Raw genomic sequence first — 16,800 nt, 5'->3', positions numbered from 1 at the left:
CGCACAAGTTCTGGTGTGTGATAGAGAAGCTGATGGAAAACGTGAAAGATGAGGAAGTTGTTGTGGTGGGAGGAGACCTGAATGGACATGTGGGAAGGAGTATGGATGGTTTTGAGGGAGTTCATGGGGGTTACAGATATGGTGTGAGAAATGGAGAAGGTGAAAGGATTTTGGAGTTTGCTGATGGAGCTGATTTGTTGATTTGTAATGCTCAGTTCCAGAAAGAGGATAATAAGCTTGTTACATACACATCAGGTGGGTCGACGACAACCGTTGACTACCTGATGGTGCGTAGGCGAGATGGGGGGCACCTCCGGGACACAAAGGTGATCCCGGGGGAGGACGCTGTTTCACAGCACCACTTGGTTGTCTGCGACATAAGGGTGAAAGGTGCGAGGAGAGCTCGGCGGGTGAAGTACCAACCAAGAATGAAGGTGTGGAGGTTGAAAGAGGTGACAGTAAGGGAGGCATTAAAAGAGAGGCTGAGGAGGGTAGAGGATGATGTGGTTGAGCTTGAAAGTCGTTGGATGTCAATGAAAGCTAGTCTTTTGGGAGCCGTTGGTGAGGTATGTGGATGGACAAAAGGACCACCGAGGCACTCGGAAACATGGTGGTGGGATGATGAAGTTGGAAAGAGGATTGACGAGAAGAGGAAGAAGTTCAAGGAGTGGCAGAAGGCGAAGGGTACGGGAGCAGAAACAGCAGAGCATGAAAGTTATAAGGCAGCCAGGAAGGCTGCAAAGAAAGAGGTAGCAAAGGCGCAGGAGACATGTAGGAAAATGTTCGGAGAACGCTTGGATTCGGAAGAGGGTCAGAAAGCAGTATTCAGGATTGCAAAGCAGATAGCGAAAGAGAGGTGTGATGTGATGGGGGTGAGTTGCTTGAAGGATGAAGTGGGACAAATCGTTGTCGACCCAGATGGAATTAAAGGAAGATGGAAAAGATATATGGAAATGCTGTTGAATACAGAGAATGAATGGGATGGCAACATAGAGAGTAACCCAGTTTTAGGACCGGCAGAGAAGATAACTGAGAAGGAAGTTGATGAAGCGATAAAAGCAATGAAGAGTGGAAAAGCGGGAGGGCCGACGGGAGTTGTGGGAGATATGTTGAAGGCAGCAGGAAGTTGGGGTGTGAAGAGAATGACAGAGATCTGTAATCTGGTGGTGAAAGAAGGCCGTATTCCAGTGGATTGGGAACTGAGTACCCTCGTCCCTCTATACAAGGGGAAAGGTGACCCTCTGGAGTGTGGCTCGTACCGAGCGATAAAGTTATTGGAGCATGGAATGAAGGTATTGGAAAGGGTGTTGGAGAGGAGGATAAGGAAGAAAGTGAATATCGACGAAATGCTGTTTGGATTTATGCCAGGAAGAGGAACGACAGATGCGCTTTTCATAGTGAGGCAGTTGCAGGAGAAGTGCATGGAGAAGAGGAGGAAGAAGTTGTTTCTTGGGTTTGTTGATCTGGAGAAAGCATTCGATAGGGTTCCACGCAAAGTATTGACATGGGCATTGAGGAAGTTAGGAGTGGAGGAATGGTTGATCAGAGTAGTGATGGCAATGTACAAAAGAGCGCGCACAGCTGTAAGGACGAAGGACGGGAACAGTGGTGAGTTTGAGGTGAAGGTGGGAGTGCATCAGGGGTCGGTACTAAGTCCACTACTATTTGTAGCTGTGATGGAGGTGCTGGCTCAGAACGTAAAGGAGGGTTTCCCGTGGGAGTTGTTGTATGCAGATGATCTGGTGTTGATTGCGGAAAGTATGGATGGACTGAAGGAAAAGATGAACAAGTGGAAGGAATGTATGGAGACAAAAGGTCTGAAGGTGACTATCGGAAAGACGAAGGTGATGGCAAGTGGTAAAGCATGTGGTGAGGTGGAAAGAACTGGGAAGTGGCTGTGTGCTGTGTGCAGGAAGGGTGTTGGAGTGAACTCCATTCAATGTACAATGTGCGCTGATTGGGTTCATCAAAAATGTAGTGGTCTGAGAGGGTCATTTACCAGTGTGGCAGCTACATTCAAATGTAAGGTGTGCACAGAGGGAGCTGCAGATGGAGGAAATGTTGAGTTGGATCATGGAGACGACGTGAAGCTGGAAGGTGTGAAAACATTTTGCTACCTCGGAGACGTGCTGAATGGAGAAGGTGGATCAGACTCGGCAACGATTGCTCGAGTGAGATGTGCATGGAAGAAGTTTCGGGAACTGAGTGGCGTGCAGATGAGGAGGAGAGTGTCGCTGAAGCTGAAGGGAAAGGTGTATGCTGCATGTGTGAGAAGTGTTATGATTTATGGGAGCGAGACATGGGTAATGAACGTAGAGCAGCAACGAAGGCTGGAAAGGGTGGAAATGCGAATGGTTCGATGGATGTGTGGAGTATCGTTGAGAGAGAGGAAGACAAATGATGAATTGCAAAAGATGATGGGAATATTGCCTGTGATTGATGCTGTGAAGAGGAACAGGTTGAGATGGTTTGGTCATGTGTTGAGGAAGGATGAAAGTGACTGGTTGAGAAGAGTGATGGAAATTAATGTAGAAGGAAGTAGAGGACGGGGAAGACCGAGAAAGACTAGGCTAAAGATGGTGGAAGAAGAAATGCGGGCAAGGGGGTTAACAAGGAGAGATGCAGAAAATAGGGCAAAATGGAGAAGATTGTAATGGGGACCGCAAGGCTAACCCCCGCTCTAGCAGGGAAAAATGGCCTTAAAATGCATGTTGTTGTTGTTGTTGTTGTATCTATCAATATTGTTGAAATGAAGATGAAATAGGTGTATGTTGAAATATGTTGAAAAAGTCAAAACTTTACATGGGGTGTACTTACTTTTTCACGTGACTGTAGATGTAAATAGATCCATGCCAGAATTTATTTTATTTTGTTACCTCCACCACCGAAAGTGGACGGAGGTTATGTTTTCACGTCTGTCTGTTTGCCTCTCTGTGTGAGCAGGATGTATCAAAGAGTTAGGGACGGATTCGGATGAAACCTTGTGGGCAGGTTGGGGGTGTGACATGGATGAATTGATTAGATTTTGGTTTAGGTCCGGATGCATATCCGGCCGATCAGTGCAATACAAAACGTAAACTGTTCAGCCTGGCAGCGGTATGCGCTCTACAGAGTGCTGTTCTAGTTGTTTTTATTTTATACAAAGTCTAGGCTCGTGTAGGACCAATTAACATTGAATAGATCAGTACGTAATAGATTGAGAGGGGGATGAAACGGCAAAGGCATGGTTGAGGGACAAAATGGAGGGAGACTTGGACAAATGAGGGATGTGTGGAAGAATGAGGGGTGGAGGTGACTGGATTTTGTGAGTTACACGAGAAGGGGGTTGCTGGTGGACAGCATGCGCCATGCACAGGTACTTGGAGTGTTTAGGAGGGCGAGGGGGAGTTTAAAGCAAAGAGAGAGTGGAGGGTAAAGGGTACATAAGGGAGGCGGAAGTAGACAGAGTGACCACCGACTAGTCGATGATGACGAAGCGATAGGCAATATACTCGGCTTAATTGTGAGAGATTCCAATGATATTGTAGGTCTTGGTTTCCACGGAGTCGAGTTGAGCAGGGTGTGAGGCAGGGGCGCCAGCCTAGAGGGGAGAGCAGCATTCAATGTAGGTGCAGATTAAGGCCTTGTAGGTGGATATGCGTTCAGGTGTGCCAAGGAAGGACTTTGTACGACGGAGCATAACCAGTCAGCTAATGGCTTTGGAGGCCAACCTTGAAATGTGGTTTGAGCAAGAAAGATCGTGGCTGATAGTGAGACCCAAGAGTTTGAGTGACTGAACTTCTTGAAAGAGGGTTGTTGAGAAAGTACGGGACAGGGAGGCTGTTAGCTCTGACTCTGGAGAATCCTCTATCTCTTTGCTGATGACTGTATCCTCTGCCATGACATATTGCAGCCCGAACAGCTTGGGATTTTGTCAAGGTTTGAAAAGAGAGAAGAGGCCGCTCACTGCCTTTCTGTCTGGAGGATGATGGGTGTGACGGCAGAGAGTGGAGTCATCAGCAAAGAGATAAAGACAGTTTGGAGAGCAAGGCTTGATTCCAGACTATCTAAAGCTCGAGATATGTCCAGAGAGATGCCCCTGATCTCATGTCTGCCATTGAGGGCCTCTTTGTTGGAAGAGTAGGAGGAGCATGTCCAAGATAGTGATCTGGTCTGAAGCCAAATTGATGATCTGAGATGAGGTCTTTGGAGAAAAGAAATGATTCGATGTCAACTGTGATGAGGATTTCATTACCTTGCTGATGCTATGATCATGCAATTGTGGTTGTTACCTCCACCACCAAAGGTGGATGGAGCTTATGTTTTCACCTCTGTCTGTCTCTGTCTCTGTCTCTGTCTGTCTGTCTGTCTTTGTTTGTTTGTTTGTCTGTCTGTGAACAGGATATTTCAATAAGTTGAGGACAGATTAGGACAAAACTTGGTGGACAGATTTGGTGTGAGACAAGGAGAAATTGATGCGATTTTGGTGAAGATCCGGATACGAGAATTAAAAAAAAAAATTTTTTTTTTAACGTGATCCTTCACCATTGAGTGATGGGACCAAAAACTACATAATTATAGCATGATATTTCAAAACGTTTTGGCTGACTTATGACAAACCTTGGTGGATGAGTTGGGTAGATGTCAAAAACCAGCCGATTCGATTTTGCTTCAGTTCCGGATCCAGACATGACCTATCGGTGGGATACAGAACGGAAACTGCTCTCTACCGAGTGCCATTCTAGTTTTAGTTTTTTTTTTAATGCAGTAGATACTTTTTTTTTTCTTTTTTTTTTTCTTTTTTTTGTGTGAGGGTGCCAAGAGGATTGTTTCGGGAAGGCGATGAAAAATTCTACCTTTTTTTGCAAACTGAATTGTTCCATATGTGGATTACTTCTGGCAAGAAATGGAACCATGTTATTGAGGCGTTTATGGTAAGCGTTTGCTTCGGTGATCACCTGCCTTTTCTTTTTTTGGTCGTGTGCAGTATATACAGTATCGCTTGAACCTGCATCAACCATTTACCTGCCGTCTCAAGCTCTCCTGGCCCAGTCCAAAGAAATTTGTTGCACAGTCCTCTCGTAAAGAACATGCCAAGCGTCAGGTCACGGCACTTGCCTGCATGTGGTTACAGGTAGCTGTTTTTTATTTTATTTTAATTCTCCACTCTCTCACTCACTAAATCTCTCTACCTGATTGGATGACCTTCAAACACCATGATTGTTGTGGACCCACCCTTTGGAGAGGTTCAAGGATCATCAGCTTGGAGCATATGACCGACATTTTTTTTATGACTCCGGCTGAAGGCCCGGAGGCATGTTTTCAGGTTGTCCATCCGTGCGTGCGTAGCAGATCTTCGTTATCATGACAACTTGTGAACCACTGCAGGGATTTTGACCAAACCTCGCATAATTATGTTCTGTGACACAGATGACCTTTATTTATTTTAGGTTAAAAAAAAAGGTGAATGTCTCTGGTCATGTGACCTTTGATTGAAAGTCCTTGTTACTGCAATAACTTGTGAATGACAAGAAGGGATTTCAACCAAACTTGGCAAAATTATGGACAGTGATACAAATATGGACTAATTCAATTTTGGGTTCAACAGGTCAAAGGTCATGTCCCCTTTGAAAATCATTTGGCAGATCATATCCTGAGATAGAAACATCTTATCTCTTTTCTCTCTTGCACTCACTCTATCTCAAGTGCCCTTTGCCCTTTTATTTTCATGTGACATTTAATTGAGATAAAACGTAACAGTGGGTTGACATTTAACGCAAGCGTTGGTGTATCCATCAATGCATTAATGTCAAATTATATTTTCTAGTTTTCAATGTCATCGATGCTCATGGAAGAGTGATGTGATGGAGAGTAAAAAGGCAAATATTTGACATTGGGACAGTTGGACATGATAAGTAAGGAAAACCATGAAAAGGAGATGAGAAGGGAGCAAACACCGTAATCTACTATTCGGAGGGTTTTGTTGGGTTGGTTTTGGTTAGGTAGGGTAATGGGGGTAGAAAATATGGGAAGGACTGGTGGGTAAGATGAGATGGTGGGTGATACACCACTTGCTTTGAAGCCTTGGAGGGTGTGATTTGAAGGTGGTTCCGCAAGTGTGACAAATAAGGAACAAAAGAGTGGAGATGTGCAGAAAGTCAGGATTTTGCAAGTTTAGCCAATTGAGGGTGCTTGAGCCATACCCCCAAATTTTCGTCATCGGTATCAATCAGAGGGAGCAAGGCCATGGTCCTTAGAGATGGAAAATATGTGATAACAGTGTGTAGCTCTTTGCCTTTTCTGTTTTATCACTAAATGTACAACCTTACTCTGGAGGTCACAGGTTGCCAAATTTTCACCCAAAATGTAGAGGGTCATTGTCAGTTTATGGTGTATAAATAATGTATAGAAGTATTTTCACCAAAGCTTTGGATCTTCTTGGCAAGGATATTAAACTGCAACCTTGCAAAGATTGTTTCCGCAAGCATGCACAATGGGCCAACTGCCAAGCTGCCGTCTAAAAGAGGGGCCTGCTCAAAGGTGCAAAGGGCTAGGCCATTGGGCCCATCAAGCCTGAACAATGGTTGCCAACAACAAGACTCAGAGCCGATGTTCTTACCATTACGCCACCGAGTCCGGGTGCAGGGAACAACTGTCAACAGTTCGGCGAGATAAATCTGAAAGAGTGTCATTGATTAATGGAGGATGTTCTGTTGGAGAAGGTTATTATTTAATTATTCGATTAATGACTTAATTTTTTTTTTTTTATGTTGGAGACTCAGATGAAATGTTGGTGGTTTAGGTATTCTATTAGCCAATTGAATTTTTTTTTTTCATTATTTTATGATTATTATTTATATATTTTCATTATTCATCATTGTGAATGTGAATGGTTCGGAGGATGTGCGGAGTATCGTTGAGAGAGAGGAAGACCAATGATGAATTGCGAAAGATGATGGGAATAGAGCCTGTGATGGATGCTGTGAAGAGGAACAGGTTGAGATGGTTTGGTCATGTGTTGAGGAAGGATGAAAGTGACTGGTTTAGAAGAGTGATGGAAATGAATGTAGAAGGAAGTCGAGGACGGGGAAGACCGAGAAAGACTTGGCTAAAGGTGGTGGAAGAAGAAATGCGGGCAAGGGGGTTAACAAGGGGAGATGCAGAAAATAGGGTAAAATGGAGAAGATTGTCATGGGGCCTGCAAGGCTAACCCCCGCTCTTGCAGGGAAAATGGCCTTAAAATGCCTGTTGTTGTTGTTGTTGTTAATCATTTATTTTCTTTCTCATCTGGGCAATATCTCAGGCACCTTTTGAGCTAGGAAGCTAATATTTGGGCACATCAGTGGCCAAGTGATGTGGCTGTAAGAGATATTTTATTTATTTATTGATTAATCAATTAATCGATTTATTTTTTATTTTTTATCGATTAATGACTTATTTACTTATTTCCCAGTGTGTACCCTGGATAAGAATAGGTACGCCGTATCCCTGCGTGTCGTAAGAGGCGACTAAGAGGGTTGGCGTCAGGAAGGGCATCCGGCCATAAAAACATTGCCTCAAAAAGATAACCATAACCATGACAATTACAACTACATGTGGGCAGGGTACAGCCCGAAGTGGAGATCGGTTTCTGAGGTTTGGGACATGGAATGTAGGGACAATGACAGGGAGATCAGGAGAAGTGGTGGAAGTATTGGTCACAAGAAGAGTGGACATATGTTGTGTGCAAGAGACGAGATGGAAGGGAAGTGGTGTGAGAATGGTGAAGGGTAGGCAGGGACAGAAATACAAGTTTGTGTGGCAAGGGTGCCTGGAGGGTGTGAATGGTGTTGGTGTCCTGTTTTCTGAGGAGTTTGTAGACAGTGTGGTGAGTGTGACTAGAGTGAGTGATAGGTTGATGATGGTGAAAATGATGATTGGAAAGCTCTTGGTGAACGTCATCTCGGGATATGCTCCGCAGGTTGGTCGAAGCGATGAGGAGAAGGACAAATTCTGGTGTGCGATAGAGAAGCTGATGGAAAACGTGAAAGATGAGGAAGTTGTTGTGGTAGGAGGAGACCTAAATGGACATGTGGGAAGGAGTATGGATGGTTTTGACGGAGTTCATGGGGGTTACGGATATGATGTGAGAAATGGAGAAGGTGAAAGGATTTTGGAGTTTGCTGATGGAGCTGATTTGTTGATTTGTAATACTCGGTTCCAGAAAGAGGATAATAAGCTTGTTACATACACGTCAGGTGGGTCGACGACAACCGTTGACTACCTGATGGTGCGTAGGCGAGATAGGGGGCACCTCCGGGACACAAAGGTGATCCCGGGGGAGGAGGCTGTTTCACAGCACCACTTGGTTGTCTGCGACGTAAGGGTGAAAGGTGCGAGGAGAGCTCGGCGGGTGAAGTACCAACCGAGAATGAAGGTGTGGAGGTTGAAAGAGGTGACAGTAAGGGAGGCATTAAAAGAGAGGCTGAGTAGGGTCGAGGATGATGTGGTTGAGCTTGAAAGTGGTTGGATGTCAATGAAAGCTAGTCTGTTGGGAGCCGTTGGTGAGGTATGTGGATGGATAAAAGGACCACCGAGGCACTCGGAAACATGGTGGTGGGATGATGAAGTTGTAAAGAGGATTGACGAGAAGAGGAAGAAGTTCAAGGAGTGGCAGAAGGCGAAGGGTACGGGAGCAGAAACAGCAGAGCATGAAAGTTATAAGGCAGCCAGGAAGGCTGCAAAGAAAGAGGTAGCAAAGGCGCAGGAGGCATGTAGGAAAATGTTCGGAGAACGCTTGGATTCGGAAGAGGGTCAGAAAGCAGTTTTCAGGATTGCAAAGCAGATAGCGAAAGAGGGGTGTGATGTGATGGGGGTGAGTTGCTTGAAGGATGAAGTGGGACAAATCGTTGTCGACCCAGATGGAATTAAAGGAAGATGGAAAAGATATATGGAAATGCTGTTGAATACAGAGAATGAATGGGATGGCAACATAGAGAGTAACCCAGTTTTAGGACCGGCAGAGAAGATAACTGAGAAGGAAGTTGAGGAAGTGATAAAAGCAATGAAGGTAGAAAAGCGGGAGGGCCGACGGGAGTTGTGGGAGATATGTTGAAGGCAGGAGGAAGTTGGGGTGTGAAGAGAATGACAGAGATCTGTAATCTGGTGGTGAAAGAAGGCCGCATTCCAGTGGATTGGAAACTGAGTACCTTCGTCCCTCTATACAAGGGGAAAGGTGACCCTCTGGAGTGTGGCTCGTACCGAGCGATAAAGTTATTGGAGCATGGAATGAAGGTATTGGAAAGGGTGTTGGAGAGGAGGATAAGGAAGAAAGTGAAGATCGACGAAATGCAGTTTGGATTCATGCCAGGAAGAGGAACGACAGACGCGCTTTTCATTGTGAGGCAGTTGCAGGAGAAGTACATGGAGAAGAGGAAGAAGTTGTTTCTTGGGTTTGTTGATCTGGAGAAAGCATTCGATCGGGTTCCACGCAAAGTATTGACATGGGCATTGAGGAAGTTAGGAGTGGAGGAATGGTTGATCAGAGTAGTGATGGCAATGTACAAAAGAGCGCGCACAGCTGTAAGGACGAAGGACGGGGACAGTGGTGAGTTTGAGGTGAAGGTGGGAGTGCATCAGGGGTCGGTACTAAGTCCACTACTATTTGTAGCTGTGATGGAGGTGCTGGCTCAGAACATAAAGGAGGGTTTACCATGGGAGTTGTTGTATGCAGATGATCTGGTGTTGATTGCGGAAAGTATGGATGGACTGAAGGAAAAGATGAACACGTGGAAGGAATGTATGGAGACAAAAGGTCTGAAGGTGAATCTCGGAAAGACAAAGGTGATGGCAAGTGGTAAAGCATGTGGTGAGGTGGAAAGAACTGGGAAGTGGCCCTGTGCTGTGTGTAGGAATGGTGTCGGAGTGAACTCCATTCAGTGTACAATGTGCGCTGAGTGGGTTCATCAAAAATGTAGTGGTCTGAGAGGGTCATTAACCAGTGTGTCAGCTACATTCAAATGTAAGGTTTGCACAGAGGCAGCTGCAGATGGAGGAAATGTTGAGTTGGATCTTGGAGACGGCGTGAAGCTGGAAGGTGTGAAAACATTTTGCTACCTCGGAGACATGCTGAATGGAGAAGGTGGATCAGACTCGGCAACGGTTGCTCGAGTGAGATGTGCATGGAAGAAGTTTCGGGAATTGAGTGGCGTGCTGATGATGAGGGGAGTGTCGTTGAAGCTGAAGGGAAAGGTGTATGCTGCATGTGTGAGAAGTGTTATGATTTATGGGAGCGAGACATGGGTAATGAACGTAGAGCAGCAACGAAGGTTGGAAAGGGTGGAAATGCGAATGGTTCGACGGATGTGCGGAGTATCGTTGAGAGAGGGGAAGACAAATGATGAATTGCGAAAGATGATGGGAATAGAGCCTGTGATTGATGCTGTGAAGAGGAACAGGTTGAGATGGTTTGGTCATGTGTTGAGGAAGGATGAAAGTGACTGGTTGAGAAGAGTGATGGAAATGAATGTAGAAGGAAGTAGAAGACGGGGAAGACCGAGAAAGACTTGGCTAAAGATGGTGGAAGAAGAAATGCGGGCAAGGGGGTTAACAAGGAGAGATGCAGAAAATAGGGCAAAATGGAGAAGATTGTCATGGGGACCGCAAGGCTAGCCCCAGCTCTGGCAGGGAAAATGGCCTTTTAAAATGCATGTTGTTGTTGTTGTTGTTGTTGTTGTTGTTGTTGTTGATTAATGACTTATTAAATTATTTTATGATTATTGATTTTAATTATGCAATTAATCAATCAATTATTGTCCACTTCTCCCTCCCAATACAGTCTCTGAGTTGCACGGCACAGGCGCCCGGGCAATGCCGCACTGGAGGATATTTATTTATTTGGTGTGGGGGCGGTGTACTTTGAATGTAACTGTACTTGTTTTTATTTTGGTTTCCTTTGTAATTGACAATTTTTATTTGCTTAAGAAGAGGACACAAGTGTCTTAAGGGTTCATTGGATGGGGAAAACGTCATATAATTAGCAAATTGTGCAGTAGACCCCTTTAATGAGCGCAGATTTTGATGCAGTCAATACACCTTCGTTAGCCATCAGATATGAGCTTGTGGTGAAGTTTCATCAACATTGTGTGTTTGGTTCAAGCAATAATTACTGAAGTGTTTACGGACTCACTAACTGACTGACTTACCTACGGACACTGCACGATTGCATAAGCTCACCGAACTAAAGTCCAGTTTGGCTAAAATTAGGGTCAATACACATGGGTGCTCATCTGGGAGAATAAAGCAGTATACTACAATGACTCAATGTATTTTAAACAGTATCACGGTATTTTAAACCAATTTAAATGGTTGCTTGGAGACAGGGCAGCCTGTACAATCATACTAACTTGATGATAAGACTTTAAACAAAAAAAACAAAATACCTATTTTGGGAGGTACCAAAAATACCAAACCCGCCCCTATCCCCTCTCCCCCGCTTACACACCGATTTTTCTAATGCTGTGAACAAACTTTGGTACATTACGGGTGATGAAGGTTGTGGTCAAGTTTCATCCAAATTGTGTGTGTAGTTTCAGAGAAGAAAGCAAATACCTATTTTATAAATGAACAGGATAATAAATAACAAAATATATGTGGGAAAATTACACACCCAGACCAGGAATCGAACCCAGGTCTTCTGGAAAACCATAGCAGTGCTCTACCATCTGAGCTATCTGGGAGACCCTGACTGAGCATGCAATTTTCCCACACATATGATTGCCAGTCTCTTTCCGTCAATGCTTCCAGGGCACTCGCTGCCAACCATAGGAGCACCAACAGCCTGAACACGAGAGGGTCTTCCTCCAATGTGGGGCCAAATCCATGTCCTCTATTATAAACACCACCGGGGGAGTAGTAACCCCATTGCATAAATAAACAGGATTATAAATAACCAATCGATTTTATGTGGTAAAATTATGCATAAAATAGCTACTATATATATACTGTATATAGGAAAAATACCTACTTTGGGGGTGGGGGGGTCAAACCTGTATTCACTTTGAACCCGGTGGACCCCCTTAGACCCCGATCATTTTTTTCTTTTCTTTTTTAATGCCTTGAACAAAGTTGAGTTGCAACATACCAAATATAATTTTCGCCAAGTTTGGTCACAATCCCATCAGCAGTTTCGGAGAAAAAAAAATTGCAAGTGTTTGCGGACTGATGGACTGACGACGCACCATCCCATAAGCTCCCGGGAACTATGTTCCAGGTGAGCTAATAATGGAAAAGTTGTTATGAATATTATACTCTTAGTTTGGCCTATTGAGCATTTTCATAACGTGTTAACACCCTTAGGAACAAGGCTTGGTGAGCTCGCAAGGTCAGCCATTACCTCAGGTGACCTATTACCAGGAAGAGGTGAAGAAGTCTCAGGAACGCAATGCTCTTCCCACGCCAGTCTCCCTGCCACCTACGCTGGCATCTCAGTTGCAGGACTACTTGGTTCAGGTGAGGTCACTTCCACCCTCATTTATTTTGCATTTCTCCAACGTACCATACTCTGTTACAGAGCAACAGTGCTGCCGAATAAGTTTATTGGCAAGGATTACATTGAGTGGTTTGCCATTGCCTTCCCAGCAGTAGTTAGGGTAGGAATTTGTAACTTGTTAATGGTGCCGGCGATAACTCTCCTACTCCTCGAAAGACACCGTGGGATTTTTAACGTCTCCCAGCGAATGCCGGCGGACGGGACGCCCAGTTCAACGTCAATCCGAGGCACGGCACATTGAGGAATTACCCTGCCTGTGAAATGCGGGGATGACTATTTATAGCTGGGTCAGGATTCGAACCCAGTCTAGACAGCTTTGAGGCGTGTGTGTGTACCTCTTGGCCATCTGCCAGCCCCTTTTACATTTTGTTACGGATCCGTCACTTTTTTTCTTTTTCTTTTTTTTTTTTTTTTTTTTTTTTTTTGTATACAAGATCGAGGCTCGTGAAAGAGCGAACATTAATCACACAGAAAGACAAACCGACACATAAAACATATAACATCGGGAGCGGTAGACAAGATGGGGAGAGAGGGGGAAGGACACAAACACAACATTTGAGAGCAGGGACCGAGAGACATGGAGACATCGAGATATCTGAGAGAGGGCGAGGGCTTTGGGGGGGGGGGGCATGGGAAGGGGGCGGTGGGAGAGGTATAAAACATATGGACACTGCCAGGACTTCCAGGAAAGAAGTTGGAATTTCAAACAAGGTGGATCTGGGGTGAATTAGCGGGGGTAGAAAAGATCAAGGTTTTGGATGGGGGAAGATAAGAGATGGTGGTGAACAGCTGTTTTAAAGACCTGGAGGGAGGAGTGGGATTGAAGGGATTGAAGGGAGTGAGGGAGTTTGTTCCAGAGGCGGGAGAAAAGAGGAATGAAAGAGTGAAGGTGAGCAGAGAGCCGAGATTTCGGCAGTTTAACCATCAGAGGGTTGCTGGCAGATCTTGTGCGACCTGTAGGAATATTTGCGGGACAGAGCACAGAGAGAGCTGGGGGTGCAAGGCCGGAGAGGAGTCGGTAGAAGACAGAAAGACCACCTACCTGCCTGCGGTGAGTGAGTGAAAGGCCCTCAGAGATAGCTTCATCGCGGGAGATTCCAATAATTCTGAAAGTTTTGGTTTCAACAGCGTGAAGCCGAGCTAGGTGTGAGGCAGGAGCACCGGCCCATAGGGGAGAACAGTATTCCATTGAGCTGCGGATGAAAGCCTTGTATGTGGTGAGGAGCTCAGGTGTGCCGAGGAAGGACTTCGCACGACGGAGGATGCCCAGTCGGCGACTGGCTTTGGAGGCCAGCTTGGAAATGTGGTTTTCCCAAGAAAGATCATGGCAGATAGTGAGACCCAAAATCTTGAGCGACAGAACTTCTTGGAGAGGATTGTTGAGAAAGTAGATGGGAGGGTTGTCCAGTCGATCTTTTCGGAGAGACATAGTAAGAGTGTGAGATTTGTCAGGATTGAAAGACATGTTCCACTTGTTTGACCAGTCTGTGATTTTGTCCAGGTCTTCAGAGAGTGAGGAGGCAGCAGACTGCCGATCTGAGGGAAGAGGAATGGAGCGGCAGAGAGTGGAGTCATCAGCAAAGAGATAGAGAGGCTTTTCGAGAGAGTCAGAGAGATCATTGATGAAGACCAGAAAAAGCACGGGGCCCAGAACACTGCCTTGGGGAACTCCAGCCTGAACAGGAAGAGGAGATGAGAGAAACCCATTCAGGGCCACACGTTGACGACGACTAGAGAGGAAGTCCGCCAGCCATGCGTGGAGATTTCCATGGATACCAAAGGAGGAGAGTTTGGTGAGCAGAGCGGGGTGCCAGACCGTGTCGAAGGCACGTGATATGTCGAGGGAGACAGCTCTAATTTCCTGTTTGGCATTGAGGACCTCCATCCATTGTTGAGACAGCAGAAGCAGCACTTCCGCCTTTGTTGTTGATTATTTCGCTCGTTTGCCGCCGTGCCGATACCTGCCTGTTCTCGTCGTTCTTCACGGCTTCAACCAGCGTGGAGATTAGTGCACGGACTTTGGGGAATGTTACATTCCACTCACGTTTGGCGTATCGTGAGTATATTGCTTTGAGAGAATTGGGGAATGATTGTTCCATCATATGTATTGTTCATTTGATGCAAGTGATATTTTCATTGTATCTTTAATTTCATTGTGTTATTATTGTGTATGTGAGAGTTCTTAATACAATTACTTGTTCTGTTCTACAATTGCATTGGTGTGGTTTTTCCATGGCTTATTAGAACACTCAAAATAACAAATCTTTCTGCCGCGTTCCCTCTCGAAACTCTGAGGTTTGACCGAGTTTGAGGTAACCGGGGTTTGGGGAGGTAATACGTAACAATTTACTCTTCCTTTTTTGTGCTCTTTTATTTGCTTTGTGTACATGTTGGAGTTTATTTTGTACTTCGTTTTAGATCTGCAAACAATATAAATAATAATAATAATAATGATAATGAAAATGATAATAATAATAATATAATGATGTGTAGGGGAGTTTTAAGCCTTAGCATCATGTGTATCCACATTGTAAAATGACTTTTGAACCACTTGTATTCAGGACATGTGTTAGAGTGAAGTTGTCACTTTTGCAGGGTGAAGAGTCCACCACTTTTGAACCATTATCTTTTCAGGATGAAGATTACACATTGTTTTTAGTTTGTGTGTTTATTTGTATGAACTTTCTGCAGAATGAATATTCTGAGGAAGAACAGCAGGATCTGATGGATGAGGAGGACTTTGATTTGGAGGGATTTCGCAAGCAAGATGTATTCACCGGGAAAGACTACACCCCATTAGACGCAGAGTTGGAAAGTAGCATGAACCTGAAGCTGAACCGTCTTTGGTCTCCGGGTATGCGACCGCCTGTCTCTAAGCTACCCATCAACAAGTACAAGGACGAGATCCTTATGGCTTTGGATCATCACCGTGTCGTCATCATCTCAGGAGATACAGGGTGTGGCAAAACGACACGCATCCCACAGTTCATCCTGGAGCGGGCGGCGCTAGCGGGCCGCGGCGTCGACTGCAACGTTGTCGTGACGCAGCCACGAAGGCTGAGCGCCATCGCTGTGTGCCAACGTGTGCAGCATGAGCTGGGTTCCGCACTACGTTATAATATCGGCTACCAGGTCTGAACTCTTCTCTCTTTGCAAAACGTGTGCATTTTTTTTTTTACCTCTTTTGGAACTTTTGAGGTTTATTCTTCAGCCGTAAAACTTAAATAATAATGTCTTGACCTGTTCTGACAGACAGTGAGGAGTGGTGTACATGGGGAGTTGTTTGCCATGTGTCAAGTCTGGCTTTAATTTGTTTAAATATTGTTTTGAACCATTTTCTTTATAATTAATATTTTTATCAGCTGTTGCAGGTTTTAGACCGATGTGAAATCGGCTTGAACAATAATCTGCATCAACTTCGTCGTGCACAGCTTGTATCATATTCACAAGCGATTTGTTGTTTGCTGATTAGTTATGAAACGTTGTCGGCAATTCATCTGTCTTTGGCATCATGCAAGATCAATCCTTGTGAAAAGTTAGATTCCTGTTGATTCTACAAAGAATGGCACAGTCATAAAATAAATGAAGAATAACAAAGGATTGTAGAGAAGGGGAAAAGAGATGCAAAGAGGGATAGGCTGCGATGATGATTGGCTGACATTCAGATGAGTTTGGCCTCTCTCTGTACCTTATAAAGCCGGTAAGTATGCGTGTACAAAGTTGTAGGTAAATGTATGGACCGACTGAGTGAAAATTGTTCTTACGAATAACATGGTGTTCCTTTTTACCCGGTACGAATCTGGCAAGTCTTGGTCAAACCGACCATAGAGGTCAGGTGAATCCACAGCTCTGTCAGATCACGATCATCTCTGCTACCATACCTGTCGGAACCGTTGAGTCAGCCAAGCTCAACTGGGCCATTGTCCTTAAAAATGTAAAGCTACATTTATCTCGATATTTGTCTTATGATCTCGACGTAATGCCTTAAAGCCAGGTGCATCGAGAGATGTTTGGCAACTGTGTGGTACATCTTCTGTTTAACTAAATTTTCTTATTTTAAAAAAAATTTTCTTGGAAAGAACCCCATTATATAATTGTACCTTCACCTACTTATACTCGCCATAATGATTCGTCACCAGAGAGAAGACCATGGTAGAGAATGTCGAATTTACTGCGGCATAATGCGAATGGTTAAAGAAACTAGCTGTCAGGTGTGAGCCGTGTGCTGTCTCCAGAACAGGTTTCAGCTGTTTTTGCATCCTGCTTATCAATCAGTACAGTCCACGAGTAGG

The 16,800-nt window shown here is 44.8% G+C and overlaps 1 protein-coding gene across 1 annotated transcript in view; it reads left to right on the top strand.

Moving 5' to 3' along the window:
• Positions 1-16,800, top strand: part of DHX30 (DExH-box helicase 30) — a 177,319-nt gene that overhangs the window by 64,696 nt on the left and 95,823 nt on the right. The window contains exons 7-9 of the mRNA XM_068126198.2: positions 4,967-5,113; positions 12,316-12,468; positions 15,200-15,640. Coding sequence (XP_067982299.1) covers positions 4,967-5,113; positions 12,316-12,468; positions 15,200-15,640 — 741 coding nt within the window. The remainder of the gene's footprint in view (positions 1-4,966; positions 5,114-12,315; positions 12,469-15,199; positions 15,641-16,800) is intronic.

This window comes from Myxine glutinosa, chromosome 10, assembly GCF_964187855.1.
Source record: "Myxine glutinosa chromosome 10, kmMyxGlut1.1, whole genome shotgun sequence".
NCBI classification, from domain to species: Eukaryota; Metazoa; Chordata; class Myxini; order Myxiniformes; family Myxinidae; genus Myxine; species Myxine glutinosa.
This window is presented reverse-complemented; position numbering and strand designations above follow the sequence as displayed.